We start from the raw sequence: 16,998 nt of genomic DNA on the forward strand, positions 1-16,998 counted from the left end.
TAATCCACTCTTGAGCCATCATTTACTGGATGTGAAAGTTGTAAAATACCATGGAATTACAAAATACCAATTGCAAAAAGCAGATGTGCAGAGAAACACGCCCTGTCTTCTTTCTCCACCCTTCCTCTCAAGGGCACATCATTTGCCTGTCATCTGACTCATGTGATCATGCAATCAATACTCAAACCAAACCAACTCCACGCTAGACTAAGCTATTTGAGTCAGTTTTTGCCCCTTTACTCACCCCCTGTCACGTCTATACTTGCCCAACTGGCATCATCATGCCCCTCCCCCCTCTCTCTTTAGGCTGCTCTGGTCACATGATCACATGTAACCATGGCAATATAGCCACACAAAGGCATACCCTTAAGCATTTGCTACTTTGACCACAATATCTGAACTTATTTTCTATACCAATGGACAGGCTTATGCTCATATGATAGTAACGGTTGTTATTTGTTCAACCCTCAATAGCATAGGATGGCACACGAAAGTAAGAAGATCTGTCTTAATAGACATTAGATTATTATTAGACCCCATGTGTTGAATTTGCATGAATTTGTACATAGAATTTGTACTTTCTTACTTATAGGCCATGAAAAGTCATAGAAATTTCATTCAAGGTGTTTAAATTTTGTCAGTAAAAATGGGTGGGAGCTTTGAACTTGCTAGAATATTAAGATAATAAGATTTATTGTTTTCAAAATATGTTTTGGTCAAAACTGGAGGATGGGCAGAATGCCAGATCTGCCCTCAGACCAGCTTCTTGCTATGTGGGAGGTCTCCGCTTTTACGCTTATGCAGTTGTACTTTTAGGGCTATATTTTAACGGTTCGAAACGGAAGTGTCTTTGCGCAAAACGCAAGTCACTTTGTGGGCGGATCTTGGGCGCTGATGCTATTTTACCGGTGGGATATTTGACTGTTGCGCCAGGCGCAAATCTAAAATGGGGTGGTCTGAAGTAGCTACATTAATCATGGGTGTGGTTTGGGCGTAACGTGCAATAAACCAATCAGGGCGTCATCTCACATTCCCTTTAACAACAGGCACGCTTGTTCCATAGCTGATTGCTATTATGGTGGCGTATTTGCCAGGCGCAGCCAGGAGCGCTCACAGTGCTATAATTTTACTGTTCAGTTAGGAACTGTCAGCTATTGATTTTTCCTCTTGACAAAATGTAATACAGAATTGTCACAAAGACATACTTTCCGATGTTTTGGGATCACTCTCACTGAATCACGAGATTATGAATGCATGGTTTTTTTTGCTATGTACAATGGGATCTGTCAGTTAATCCTCTTCTCTCCGTGTTGCTTAAATGGCATTGGCATGCAATTCACTGAATCCATTGATTCATGAAAATGTGTACGTTCACATCTTAATGGACACCACACTGATTTCCCTCGAGAAAATATATGGTTTAATGGGAACTATGGTGATGAGTGGATATTTTTGACCTAACTTTTCAACTCTGCACAGTATATCCCATTAACTGCACAGTAGGCTATTTACAATATGTGAATGGGTGCACAAATGTAATCTAAAAATTCAAAACCTTAGCGCAGCTGGAATAATGCTTAGGCTGATGTTAAAGTGCACGCTGATTACCTCTAAAGGTAACTATAGACCAAATTAATAGGTCATATTAGGCTTTTGTTGTAAATATATTGCATGTAGATGTTGTAGGCTACAAATTTTTTAGGTCACCAATACACGAACAAAACCGGGAAATGGACAAATATTATCACGGGGGTGTCTGTAGATTGGTGTGCAACACATTCATTCACGCTAGCCCTCAAAATAGCATCTGCATTTTATACCACAGACTTAGACCAGGGAGTTCCTGGTCTAAGGAATTGTTTTCTGAATTATCAACAGTGAACGTTTACATCAACAGTGAACGTTTTTTACCTGAACACGCCCGGTGGGCTTAATCGAATTCCCTAATTTACAGGCACGCATCTGTGGAGGGAAAATTCCAATATGCTTGACTGCAAAATAGGAAAGACAAAAGCGCCGAAAGTATACAAAGTCAATTGCGCTGGGACGCACGATAGAGCCCTTATTGTTTTTGAGTTATTTCACACTGCTTGGGCCAATGGTTGAATACTCTAAAAGCTACATTGGATTGATATTTTATGCAGCTATGAATGAACAAGAGTTTAGACAGATCATCATATTCTTATGATCCAAACGCACATGATCACTGTCTGGTATAAAGCTGTCAATCAAATGACCAAATCAACATGCACTCTCCACTATGTTTGTTATTGATGTAATGTTAGGGAATACAAGGGAACACTTGGAATGGCTTTACAAGTTACCAGAACACACTGTAAAAGGTCAGAGAAATTAACAGACAATAATAACAATAACAATGATTTGCAATTTATTTTGCCCTTCAATATTAGTATGAACCAACATTTCAACAATATCTAAATGCATTGAATTAATTAGAATATATAAAAAAAATGTAATATGTCAAATATTGAAACAAACATAACATCTAGGCTACATCCCTTCAGGCAAATGCAAAACTATCTCTTTGATTTAGGCAAAATCATTTCCCAATTAAAAAATAGGCTTGTATCGAGTTGATGAGCAGTAGGCTAGCTGAGTTGGATATTAAATAACAGTGTTGTATAAAGTACTAGAAAGCAATACTTGAGTAAAAGTACAAGTATCATACTAGAAAAAGACTTTGGTAGAAGTGAAAGTTACCTTTTAGAATATTACTTAAGTAAAAGTCTTAAAGTATCTGATATATACTGTACTTAAGTATCAAAAGTAATTTTCTGATATTTAATGTACTTAAGTATTTGAAGTAAAAGTAAAAAGTAAAAAACAAGCGGTTTTATTTTGAACTTTTATTGTGAACTTTATTTTGGCTTTCTTATAGTAAAGCATAAAGCATATTCAGGGTTCCCATATCTTCTATGAAAGAAAAAAACAGAAACAGAAATTTCACTTTTGTATGAACTTCAGGTAAAAATGAAAAATATTTCTTTCTTAAAAAAAAAAAAAGACTTGTTGGTAGGGAGAACATTTTGGTCATGTGGTATGAGCATTTCTAGGGCTTACTCCCCAGGTCACCATCTCACTCTCTCACACACATACACACCTATGTCCAGCTACTAATATGCCAGTCATTAGTTAAAACTGAAAAGGTGTTCATCTTCAAAAGAAGCTGGTTTTCAAAGTTGCCAGAATTCAGTGCCAGGGAGTTTCAGGCCCAAGACCGGCCCACGTTTTCCATAGTGGTGGAAATTGGATAAATGAAGCAACATTTCAGCTCTTACTATCCTGTAGTGTTTATTAGTACCACGGTTCAACAAATGTGTAAAGGTTATATAATAATTCACTTCAACAAAGAAGTTAACAAAAAATATTCCACTATTCCACAAGTTAACAAAACAGAAAGAAAGAAAGAAAGAAAGCCTTTGAAATGTAGCCTATCCCACGCCCCCACAAAGAGGCATATTGAACTAATGTTTAGGCTACATGTTTTTTGCATGGGTAGGCTATATTGTTGTTTGGTGATTCAGCCTACTCCTTTACTACACCCTCTTCTGAGCAAACAAGGCATATAGGTTTATCATGTAGGGTAATTGCTCTGTCTTACATTACATAACTTTAATTTATCCTCTCTACTTGTCCCTGTAGTCATGGCCTCCCTCATCACTAATTTCGGCTCATCATTTTCAGTGGTCGACTGGTTGATCTGCTGCTCAGTCTGTCCTGGCCTCTTTCTACCATCCATCCTTCCTGACGCTTGTGTCTACTGTAGGGCCGGCTTGGCTATCCGTACCTGAGAAAACTTTTTGGAAAAGACGGGCTATATGGACCCAACCAACTCTTTTTGGGAAGGGAGAACTCCCTCACGTAGGCTACAACCCATGCAGAAGCATTGCATTTGTGTCATGCACAGAATGCGAACGGTCCTACTTTAAGAAAAGATAGACTAACGCGGACAAATGTCAATATTTTTTTCCTCGACCGCCCAAAAGTGAAGCGCCCACCGGGAATTCTCCCGACACCCACCCCGCCTGATTCAGTCTTGCTTTCTTGGACTGAAGACAAGTTAGCATGCTAAATAGGCTTTCACAGGTCAGCTGAGGCAGTTAATGGAGGTTCAGCTTCACAGAAAGCTGCCAATGTACAGAAACATTTCTTGCAAATACGGCCACGGGTGTATGACGTTCTCTTCACCACCACCCTGTTCACCGAAGCCACCATTATCGTCGGGGTGGTCGTCTATGATAATGGGAGGTCCTACAGTAGGTCCTCGTGCTTCCATGGCAGTTTCAGTTGTGCGTCCTTTAGCAACAAACAAGCGCTGAAATAGAGCGCGCAGCGTGTGGAGCGTGCGTAATGCAATTTAGGCCAAGGCCGTAGTCATGATGTCAACTTTGGGGGGGGACCAAATCTGTGGTGGGGTCTGAGGGCCATGCAAAAAATATTATTAAAAATAACAAACAAGTTGTTACGACGTTTTTTCCAACTTGTGTGTGCCGTCGCCACATTTGATTCCTACGCTTTTTCCTGCATGGATGCTACGATCGAATCGATCTAAATAATATGCAAGATGCAACAACCATTTCTAAGAGGCCTATAAACAGGGTAATTCCTGGCATTAGTACTAGCATATTAATGCATTATTTATGTTGTAAGACATGTGAAAGAAATGAATGACACAGGCTTGCACAAATTCATCATTTAAAATAAAACTTTTCACTTTCGCTATCATTGCAAGAATAGGTTACAATATGGAAAATGTTCCCTTTGAGTCTGATCGGCTCCCAAAATGTATGGGATTTCCTTAGCCTGTGCTACACCTTTCCAATAAGTTTTGTGAGAATTGTGTTGCCAGCCCTACCTCACCGCAGTAGGGTCAGAGAGGGTTAAAGCGGGGCTTATTTATGCGAGGTTATTTATGTTTGATTACATTTCAGAGGGTGGTGGTTGTTGGTTTCCTGTTTCCAGAGTTTTTTTTCTTTATAAATTTTTCTATGTCCATATATTGGGGGGGACATTTTGGTCATATTTGAATATGGGGGGGGGACACGTCCCCCTCAATGTCTATGGTGACTACGGCCCTGCTAAGAGCAGTGATTCGCCAAACCTCCCTTATTGCAGTCGCACACATTTCTTCTAATTTTATGTTTTAGTAACGAGTAACGAAGATGCTTAGTGGAAATATAACGGAGTGAAAGTATACATGTTATCTAGGAAATGTAGTGGAGTAAAAGTGAAAGTTGACATAAATTTAAATAGCGAAGTAAAGTACAGATACGTGAAATAGTGAAGTGAAGTATTTGTACTCCGTTACATTACAACACTGTTAAATAGCTATTTAATAGGAGAATAGCTAATGTCGGGATGAGCAGGAGACAGTCTACAGAAGTAGCCTGGTTTAGTCTATAGTGGTTGTTAGTAGACAATCTGATCAAACATTTCAGATATCCAACTGTTACTAGCACAGTGAGAGTGAGATTGTGCAGTAAGAGTGAGAGTGAGATTGTGCAGTGTAGATGGCTGTGGTAGTGTTGTTAATGAGATGTTTTATTTAGCTGCTTATAGGCTATTATTTAGCTTGTAAGGCTTTTTTTCCCGTTATCAAAAGTGAGAGGGAACGATTGCAGTCTTTTCAAAACTGAGGGTGTCATATCTCCTATTCCCCATGCCGCCGATGTGCCTGTCTGAGTGTGTGTGTGTGTGTGTCTGTGTGTGTGTGTGTGGTCAAGGAGGGTAAGGATTATCTCCCACTGGGGTCAAGGACAGAAACAGGAGAAGGGAAAGAAGGGGGGAGGAGAAGAGGAGGGGAGGAGGCCAGGGTCCAACAGGAGGAAGAAAGCTGCCTGCTGTACCTGCAGGACTAGGGTGGGGGTGGATGGGTGTTGTTAATTGGCTGGGAGGATGCCTTTGAGAAAGCATCATGGACTTGTTTTGACCAATCAGAACTGCAGATGGAATTGTCAAGGTCTTAAGGCGGCAGCTGGTAAGACCTAAGAAAGGAAGTCACGAGTGAGGTGGGGTATGTGTGTGTGTGTGTGTGTGTGTGTGTGTGTGTGTGTGTGTGTGTGTGTGTGTGGGGGCTGATGGTGGATATGCCTGGCTGTGCAAACAGAAGGCTCCAACAGAGAGAAGATGATACGGAAGGCTCTCTAGCCAATAGGGTTGGATGGCTAAGAGTATGGGGAAGAGGCAACTGACTGAGTCAATAGCCATCGCCATTATGGCTATGAGAGGGCATGACAAGGTGGCTAGCAAGCCAATAATGACACATTAGAAATAAAAGGAAAAAACTGACACACAGATCTCTCACAACACCAGTAACAGATATGGTGGGAGTCTGATGGGGCATGGAAAACCAATGCAGGACTGACTGTAACATTGATGCTTGCGGGTGGAGAAGTGAACAGCTCTGAGTCCAGGTGGCTAGCTGACAGTGATATGTGTTGGAGAGAAGCTTACCTGTGCTAGCTCCAGGTGGCTAGCTGACAGTGATATGTGTTGGAGAGAAGCTTACCTGTGCTAGCTCCAGGTGGCTAGCTAACGCAGTGCTGTGACAGTGACACATGCTGGAGGGAATTGTACCTGAACCAGTTCCAGGTGACAGTGATGTGTGATGGAGGGAAGCGTACCTGTACCAGCTCCAGGTGGTAGTGCTGGAAAGGCCGGAGGTGAGCCACAGGAAGCCGGTAGTATGCCAGCAGCTCCCTGCTCCCGCTGTCTGCAACCTTCAGCACCAGCACTGCAGACACACCAATCACAGAGGACAGAATGTCAGAATTTCCATCAGAGTTCTCCATCAGAGTTTTATATCAGAGTTCTATATCAGAGTTCTACATCAGAGTCCTACACAAGACATACATATTAGTCAGAGACAGTTGATAAAGCTAACTATAGAATCTTTGTATTAGTTCTACATCAAAATACTTTCTAAATTTACCAGTATATACAAATGCATTCTATCATGGGACAAGTGAACCCATTACAGGAGAAATCCAGCACTTTTTCCACATAGATCTCTGTTTCTCGAGGTCACGAGTACTGTCGGTACAAAAAAAACAAAAACAATCGGGTTTTTTTTTCGGTAGCTGCCTGGCTACTTTAGTTGCTGGCAGATATGAATATTTCCTGTTTACAAACGAAAGTTCCAATAATAGAGACACTGTGGCTCCATTACACAGATACAGACTTGTCTTCAGGTTTCTTGACGCCAACATGGCAAAGTGCCATCCTCCAGATGTCGGATGCTAAACTTAGCAGTATGTTTTGATGAGAAAAGAGAGTACGAGTGGTGAAAAACTGGGAGAGTGTCAGTTGAGGGAGCAGTTCCCCTAGCAGTCCAACACACTTCACTTTAATTCTCTCTCTCTCTCTCTCTCTCTCTCTCTTTCCTTCATCACTCCATTCTCTCATTTTCTCTTTCTCTAGCTCTCCCTCTCTCTCTCTCCCTTTAACACTCCCACTCTCCCCCTCTCCACTCTTGAGCGCCTCTCAGAGGTGTTTCTGCTGTCTGGAGCTGTGAACTGAGGACAAACTCCACCGTTTTCCTCCAGGGATCTTCTGATAGCAGGAGGATGAGCGGGCAGAGTCAGACAGACTGACCCCTAAAAGAGATCGCCAAGACTGACCCTTAAAAGAGATCACCATGACTGACCCCTAAAAGAGATCACCAAGCCTGGCCCCTAAAAGAGATCACCAAGACTGACCCCTAAAAGAGATCACCAAGCCTGACCCCTAAAAGAGATCACCAAGAGCAGCCCAGCCCAAGGCACAAGCACAGGGTAACACTCCCCTGGCATGGCAACAGCAGCAGCAGCAAACACCTCAGTGTGTGTGTGTGTGTGTGTGTGTGTGTGTGTGTGTGTGTGTGTGGTGTGTGTGTGTGTGTGTGTGTGTGTGTGTGTGTGTGTATTCGGAGAGGAAGCCTCTGTGCCAGTCACTATAATTCTCTACTGGGAAAAGGACCAAGGACTTGTTGAGGCATCTCTGAGTGTGTGTGAGTGTGTGTGTGTAGGTAGAGGGGAAATCCTTAGTGCCATCCCCTGTAAATCTCTCCTGAGTAGAGCACCCCAGGGTGATAGACACCCCCCCCCCTTCTACCCACACTCAAACAGGGCCAACAGACTTGGCTTGGACCAGCCTCGGCTCTCCCAGACAGGTCTTTGGCTCTGAAAGCATCCTGGCCTTCCAATTCTCTTGCTCTTGTCACTCAGTCTCCAACACGGACGCCTCTTTGTCTCTTCGTCAGCGTGGTGTTGCCGATCGGCTGCCTATTTCCACCCGCCTCGGCTACAGCTATTTTTATGCGCCCCGCAAACAACTTCACGCCGGCCCCTTGCGTCCACCTGCGTCCAATCACATGCCTCCGCAGTGCCAGAGAGGCGGAGGAGGAGAAAAATGGAAAAGCTGCGCAAAAAAATGGGAGGCCGCTGCGACACAACGAATATTGGAGTCGCCACGACGACAACGCTCCCTCTGTTCCTGGTCGATGGCATCAGTATTCCCGACGCGTCCGTGGCAACCGCTCCCTCCTCTCCTCCACTGTGTGCGAGAGTCATTAAGTCCTCGGCGTAATTATTCTGTCACTTAACGGGCGGAGAGCGTGTGGCTGGAATAATCAGACCCACGCTCAGCAATTATCATCGACAGAGAGCCCTTTCACTTCGCCGCCAGATCAAGGCCAAGCAATCACACACACACACACACACACACACACACACACACACACACACACACACACGCACACACTCTCTCACACACACACACAGATTTGTCCCTCAATCCCTCTCTGTTCTCTCTGCTGCAAAGGAGAGAGAGAGAGAGAGAGAGAGAGAGAGAGAAAGAGACAGGATGAGCACACAGGAGGAAGAGAGAGGAAGAGAGAGAGAGTATAAGACAAACAGAAGGAAAGAGAGAGAGAGAGAGAGAGAGAGAGAGAGAAAGGATGACAGAGATAGTGAGAGATATAACTAAGAGAAACAGAACTGTGAGAGCGAGACAGAGAGAGTGATAGAGACAGAAGAGCGTATTGAGCTGTTAGGGGCAGTCATGTGCAACAGATGCTCACAAGACCAGATACAGCAGATTTATTTCTCCTCCTTGATTTGATGTTCTTTTCCCCACTGTCAAAGGCAGACACACACACACACACACACACATATCCACCATCACCCCCCTCACACTTCATACACACACACACACACACACACACACACACACACACACACACACACACGCTGTATGCATATGGATGAGAAAGGGCATTTTGTCCTTGTGAAGGGATTTTAGATGTGAGAAAAGGGGGTGAACTAGAACAGCCTTATATAAACTTTATTCCAACATCCAACATCTTGACCATGCAATGCGTTCCCTTCCCGCCCAAAGAGAACACTGAGCGGAATACTGAGTGGTGATGGGATTCAGAGAGAGATCCACAGTGCTGCTGTTTGAAAATCTCCTCCCCACATCACTGACCGTCACAGGCTCAGCAGGACGGCTCTCACTGGTGATTACTTTCTCTGCTACAGCACAAACCACACACATGCATGCACACACACACACACAGACACACACCCACCCACACATACATGCACGCACACACACACATTCACACACACAGGGATGGGCAGTATTTCTGATACATGTATTTAAAATATCTATTTAAAATACAAAATACTATTTTGTAATTTGTATTTTATTTATGAGATGATGAAAATGCCTTCATATTTTGTTTCAAAATACTTCAGTGTGGTGTATTTTTGTATTTTCAAAATACTGTAAAATACTTTCTTTGAAACACTGTGATGACATCTATCTAACTATCTAAAAAGCACAAAATCTCTGTCTCTGTCTGTCTGTGGCACCCTCGCATGGTCAAGCCCCTCTGCTTAAAGGCATCAACTGAGGAGACAGGACTAGCTAAGGTTACACACACTCCTTTGCTCACACAAGGACAGCACAAGGACTTCTCAAAGGACTTTGAGTTTGCTATTTTCCTTTCTTTTTTATGTTTTACAGTTTTTTTCAAGACTTTAAATGTGTCTATGTTCTCTGACCTGTGGAATATTTCAGTGATATGGTTACTTGACAAGATACCTCAAACAAGGACATTTCCAATTTTGCACATTTTAAATAAGAAATGATTGATAATGTCATAATAATTGGCTTCTAATTGGCTTAACTGATTGGATGGTATTAATGTGACTTGAACGCGGACCCTGGCAGAGGTTTATATTGGAATGTCTAACATGAGGGGTCAGCATATCTAATCTGTTGACTGATTATGGAAGGAGTCTCTTGCTTTCAGATGTTTTTCCAGGTAGTGTACAAGTGAAGGGATGGACGAAAAAGGCTTTTAGAAAGATGTATTTTGTAGTATTTTGAAAATACAAAAATACAGTATTTTATTTTGAGACATTTTTTGGCTGCTGTATTTTGTAGCTTATTTTGATACATTTTTAATATGGGTATTTGGTATTTTATTTGCCCATCCCTGCACACACACAGACACAGACACAGACACAGACACACACTGGATCTGCATAATGCAGAATAGCACAGGTTGCTCAAATGAAAAAAAAGGGCTTTTTCTGCACTAGCATCTGTCTTTTCTATGGTGCAGAAATGAAGCATAACAAGGACAACACTCCCTCCCATGGAAGTGAAAGCTCTAACCTGGCTCTGCCCTCCAGTTACTCCCTGCTGAGGTTTTCGCTTGAGTCAATTTGGGTCCAGTTACACCAGGCATGCAAAGCCCCATCACTAATGTTTTCAGACGTGTTTTGCTCTCAGAGTTGTTTGTGCCCGATGAGTCACGTTGACTACTGGACCAGTGCCACCTGTGGCCACGGCACTACGTTACCAAACACTGACCCTGGACTGTACCTGTGACCATTTCTTTGAAAGGCTTTAACACTTCCCGAAGGTGGTAGTGTTTCTTCCGTCTCTGCCAACAGAGTTTGCAAAGTCTGTGAGCACTGTCTGCATGTGCAGCCACTAAGCAGAGATTTGATGATGCAAAGAAGCGCAGTAATAAGGATCAAATATGGTTTCCCGTCTTTTAAATTGAAGGGAGATCGCGAGCGACCCTATTACCCTACGTAACTCTCTGCACTGAGCATGAGGCCTAAAAAGCGTTCCCCAGTGGTCTGACCCTGCGTGGCTCACCATCTCCACGGGCCTGCTCATCCTGGAGCTCGACTGCCAGTGTCTCCTCCCAGGAGGGGCTGTGAGTGGGCTGCAGAGTGCCGTCGGTCACCCCTCTGCTCCGACGCCCACAGGCCTCCGACGATCCGGTTGCCCTGTAGAGAAAATGCACGCAAATGCCGTGCCGCGCACGCACACACACACACACACACACACACACACACACACACACACACACACACACACACACACACACACACACACACACACACACACACACACTCTGCTGCAGATATATTTGGCAAAGCAGAAGCAGGCATTCTACATGGATTTTATTGCATCACACATAATATATTGCCACCACATTTTTATCTGGGTTGTAAAGCATTTCATAATGTTGTTAATCTTTGCCAAAACAGAAAGTCATGATGAAAGGTTGGAATGTCTTAAATTGGGAATTAGCTGATAGCAAATGAAAAGATAAAAACTGCATACAGGTTCTCTTACAAGATTAGGCAAGAAACATAATCTTTAAACAAACAATGCAATATAGTAAGAAGATTCAAGGAAACCTGGTTGCAAAGTCCTGACATTTACCCAGTGTCAAAACCTTTTCTCTTACGAAACAGCCAATTCAGTATTCCAGCACTGCACTGCTGTAATAATCAGTGAAAGCCTGGCTAACCTACCTAATGAAACGTGCACATACACTCCAAAACACACACACAAACACACAAACATACAGCCACACACACACACACACACGCTTACTTTCTCCTTCCTGGAGACCCTAATTCTTCCTGGGACCCTAATCCTTGCCTGAGCAGAGAGCAAGACACATTCCACGTGCCCCTCTGCTCACACCTGACAGACCTCGTGAGGGGAGCTGGCCTTAATCTCAGAGTGCCCCTAACACTAACAGCCCCACCTTCTCTTCCAGTTCAAACCAATACTCCCCACCCCAATACCCCCATCTTCTAGTTCAAACTAGGGCTGTCAAAATAACTGATTCATTTCGATTAATTAATTTGAGAAAAAATAACTGATTAAAAAAAATGAGTGCAGATTAATCGATTCCATATGACCTTTGACCCCAAGCCGTTCTAGTCAGTAAAAATTAGACTGTAAAATGAAGGAGAGAGAAGAAAATGTGCTGCCTAGATCATTGATTGGAACATTTACTTTTAAAAAGCGGCCTGATGGTGTTGAAAAAAATAAAGTGTTGAAAATAAAGTCCTTTGCAATGTCTGCAAGTGTTGACATTGAGGGGAGTGTTAATTTATTTTCATTGTGTACCCTAGGTTATATCTGTGGCCTGAAATGCCTTGTATGTGAACAAAAAAAACTTCTTCCCGAAGCACTTTTGAATTTATTTCCTCAGCATATTAGGTCATATCATAGATTATTATGGCCATTATTTGAACAGTGAAAATAATAATAAAAGAGTTTTTGAACTTTAATGTCACTAATGCTGATTATTCAATTACTCATTTGAATTTAAATATTTAAAATACTTTCACAGCAAAAAATATATATGCGATTAATTTAGATTAATTAATCACAGAGTATTTAATTAATTAGATTATTTTTTTTAATCGATTGACAGCCCTAGTTCAAACAAATACCCCCAATACCCCCTCTTCTAGTTTAAACAAATACCCCCCCAATACACCCCCCCACTACTTCCCCTGCTACTGTCATATGGACCGGCTTGCAGGCTGGGATTAAGAAACCTCCAGCCTCAAGGCAGACGAGGCAGCTGAGATTAAGAAGCCTCCAGCCTCAAGGCAGACGAGGCAGCCGGGATTTCCATGAGCAATGCAGGAGGACTGAGATGGACAGAGAGCTGCAAACTCTACACATAAAAGAGAAAGAGGGAGGGATACAGGGGGAAAGAGAGAGAGAGAGAGAGAGAGAGAGAGAGAGAGAGAGAGATGAGAGACAAAGAGGTTGTGTGAGAATGTGTGTTAACATCAGACGCTGCTTGTTCTACTTCTGTTTCCTTTGAACCTCCATCCTTTGAGTTTGATGGAGGTATGCCTTCACAAAACACACATCACACACACACATCAAACTTTTCACATCAAAAACACTACATTCATACCACACATCAAACAGTTACGATGCACTTCTCATAACACACACACACACAAAAAAACAAGAGGAGCCCTAAAGATGAACTTTCCTCATGTTGTCTTTCCATTACAGGACAAAAAACAACTGCAGCTTGTTTCAAGGTAAACAAAACACAGCGGCTAGTCCGTCTCTTGATGTATCCATAATGAGGTGACCACTCCCCACAAGGGATATGCAATGGCAATACAAAAACATATTACAGTACAATAGACAAACTGACTTCTCTTGTTATCTCAAAGATCTCTTCTAGAGAAAGTTTGGAGTGGACAGAAAGGACACAACGCCCACTGAATCTGTTCAGTTTCATTGGGAGGCTAATGACCGGAGGTGACCTGGCAGCTCTCTTCTCTAACAAACGGACGACCTTCATTATCACCCGTCTCCCAAAGAGAAGTACAAATCAGAAGTAGAAGAACTTTCTGTTTTTAGGCTGCCAGTCTATCACGAGAGCAACAAACTTCTCCAGTGGTACCAGTGACCTCGATAACTGGCCCTCTGATTGGCCGACTTCCGCTTGGTCGCCGGCCAATTCGGTCTTTCCTCCATCTCCCCTCTGAAGCGCTGCGTTCATGCTCTAGTTGTTTGAAGGTGCAGGCACAGTCCTCCGCCCTCTCTGCCTCTCTCCATTCATTAAACTGGGAGTGCAGAAGCCCTTACTCACACACATTTTACTTGGACGCAGCAGGACAAGCAAGAACTTCAGACTTCTGACCATCCTGCCCTTTTGGGTAGTTTTTAGGCAAAACAGCAAGACATGCTAAATCTGCCAGTGCCTGAGATGATGGACACAACAGCATGTGAAATGGAATCCTCGTTTTAATGAGCTACATGAGTGAAACATTTTAAGGACAAAAGTAATCAGGGATTATAGCGTGGTGATAAACTAAAGAGTTAATACATTTCACATTGCTGTCTGAGAGTGTGAGACAGAAATACAGTGAGATGAAAGGGAGAGACAGAATGAGAGAGAGAAATAACAAGACAGAGAGAGAGAGAGAGAGAGAGAGAGAGAGAGAGAGAGCCGGAGGGCTTGTTGGTGTTAAACTTTAATTTCCCTTTTAGAAGTCCTGGCTGTGTACATTTCAAGAGTAAAGTGTGGATTTGAATCCAGCCAAACTGCTGTGAGTATTAAGTTTTAAAGATCCCAGAGCCTCCCATCTCTGCTCTGGTGCTGCTGTTCCTCAAATCCCTGCTCCACAGTAGCCCTTGGCCGCGGCACGGCGCGGAGGCCTCTCTTAACAAGGCCCTACAAGTCAAGCTGCATTAGCGTCACGGTGGGAGCGGCGCCCCCGGGAGGCTAGCGGTGACGGGAAATCTCTCATTAAATCTGCAGTCACTCCCAGAGACCTCCGCTACGAGCGCTCCAGACACACACACACACACAGACACACACACACACAGACTCTCACACACACACACAGCTTGAGACCATTCATCTGTTTGATTTACTTCAAAAGCCATAAGGCAATAGTAGCAGTCTGTGCAACAATGTTTGATGTGTTTTTAAGTTGACTGATAACTTTCAGGTAGTTCTAGTAGTTTGAGAAGCCAGGAAAGTCTGGCCACACAAGAAATCTGCCCATCTGAGCAAGGCTGATGAGCGTTTACATGGGTCACGGTCATTTGGCTAGGTTTAAAGCTTGGATGAGCCGGTAATTGGTGTCGGACAGAGGGCACTTCTTCAGTATGCTGACTTAATAAGACACAAACAGGACCAATGTACTTTAAGTATAGCATGAGTGACCATGACTGACCTTCGTCCTGAGGCATAGGATTTTATGTACTCATATGATGTAGCAATATACAACCACTTGGATGGTTTGTGCCTCTCTCCCTAGTCAATCATTAGCAGTGATATTTTCACCAGTCTCACTGCTACTGACTGTTCTAGCTGCTGTTCTGCTGGAGTTCTGTTTTTGGGCAAAGTGAAATGACTAGAGTAGCACCACACAATGCATGTCCAATGGGATTATTTTTGCTTTAAATAACATCGCTGCCGAGCTTCCAACATCACAGGCCTGCCAACAAAGCTCCCGAGTCCTGGGATGCTGCATGGTCTCAAACCCTGAGCTCTTTATGAATTACTTATGACTATCGATCAAATGTCTGCCTGGAATCTGACCTACTGTACACTGCCTGCCATTAGATCAAAAGATTAGAGAGAAGTGTGTGGCGCTTTGTCCTAATACTGCACTGCATGCCAAACTGCTGCTCCAAGCCATTAGGCTGGACCCAATTTCAAATCAGACTCCATAATCTAATGTGCCCGGGGTCGTTCCCCGATAACACACACCTGATTTGATTTAACCCCGCTCTACTACATGCTTTCTGCTCAACCCAATGCCTTTTTTGGGAGACAAAGTAGCTCTCTGTGAAGTTCTAGAAAATGTTGAACTGAGAATGCTTACAATCTCTCGACAGTCAAGGATCATAGCTGTGATATTAAAGCTGATGTGTGATTACTGCATGTAGCGTTGGCTCTCACGTTTGGCCTGCAGACGAATGGTACAGACGGGTGACTCATCGAGCTAGACGCGGCCCAGGGATGATACACAGTGATGTCATACATACAGGACCCAACCCCCGCCTTCTCACGTTTTCCCATGTCTAGGATTCCCTCTTTTGTCTGGGTCTCCTGTTCATTTTTCTTAAAAAAACTTTTTCCAAGGGCTTGCTTTCTCTTGATTCCTCTCTCTTGGTTTCCTCCTTTTATCTGTTGGCCTCTCACAGGTGGTGGATGCCGAGATTTGTCTGCCTCTAATGGCTTCGCTCACTTGAACTCTTCTTTTCCTCTCACGGTCACAGGTTACAGAGGCTTAACAGACCTCATGGATTTCACAAGTTCAAACTCACTTGAATTGATTAGTTAATAAATTAATTGAAAGGTGACCCCTTCAAGTCAACACTTTAGGTACAAAATTAAAATAAAACAAAAATAAACAATAAATCAATTCATCAAAGACATCTAGATAAAGCAATTCATTATAAATCACCATAATAAGATATTATAAAAAACTGATACCTTATGATAAATCACATTATAAATCACCATAATAAGATGTTATAAAAAGCTGATACCTTATGATAAATCACATTGTTTCCTTTCTTTCCAACCCACTCTCTTTCTTTTAATAATAAAAAAACAGAATCTGAATACACCAGACTGTTGTTGGTCCCTATGTGAGACTGCAGGTCCTCTTTCCTATCTATTGCCCCTCAGTGAAGGGTGCATATGGGGGATGGGGTATTTGGGGCAGTCTGCTGCCTGTCTGTACCTCTGTTGCCCTTTAATGGAGGCTGTTTCTCCAGCGGGCATCTCGATGACAGCAAGGCAAGACCGAGAGGGCACAAACAACAACTACCGCCACAAACACGGCCCTTTGTTCCACCTCTACACACAATCATCAGGCCTGCTTGCTTTCTTTTCATCCTTTGTTTTTCTCTCTCTCTCTCCGTCTCCCTCCCCCATCTCTCCATCGTCTCGTGTAGAAGAAAGCTCTGGTGTTTGTTAGAAGCCTTCGATTTGCACCCGGCCTGCCTTGCCCCCACTCTTGCCCCAGCAGCCTCAAAGCCAGCTGTTGATGAAAAATTGATGGCGACGTGCCTTGAAAAAGCCCCTCTGGTGGCGTCTGAAGTGCAGCTCGTCCTCTGAAGTGACGCCCGCCCCGATAGTGGCTACTCCACCACTCCAAACGGCAGCCATTT

General features: G+C 43.3%; 1 protein-coding gene across 1 annotated transcript in view; it reads right to left on the reverse strand.

The window, feature by feature from the left end:
* The window catches only part of LOC125303475 (coiled-coil domain-containing protein 33-like), a 66,913-nt gene that overhangs the window by 24,034 nt on the left and 25,881 nt on the right, over positions 1–16,998 (reverse strand). Inside the window, exons 5-6 of the mRNA XM_048257239.1 lie at positions 11,179–11,312; positions 6,645–6,754 (exon numbers count right to left, since the gene is read on the reverse strand). Coding sequence (XP_048113196.1) covers positions 6,645–6,754; positions 11,179–11,312 — 244 coding nt within the window. The remainder of the gene's footprint in view (positions 1–6,644; positions 6,755–11,178; positions 11,313–16,998) is intronic.

This window comes from Alosa alosa, chromosome 11 (assembly GCF_017589495.1).
Source record: "Alosa alosa isolate M-15738 ecotype Scorff River chromosome 11, AALO_Geno_1.1, whole genome shotgun sequence".
Taxonomy (NCBI): Eukaryota; Metazoa; Chordata; class Actinopteri; order Clupeiformes; family Clupeidae; genus Alosa; species Alosa alosa.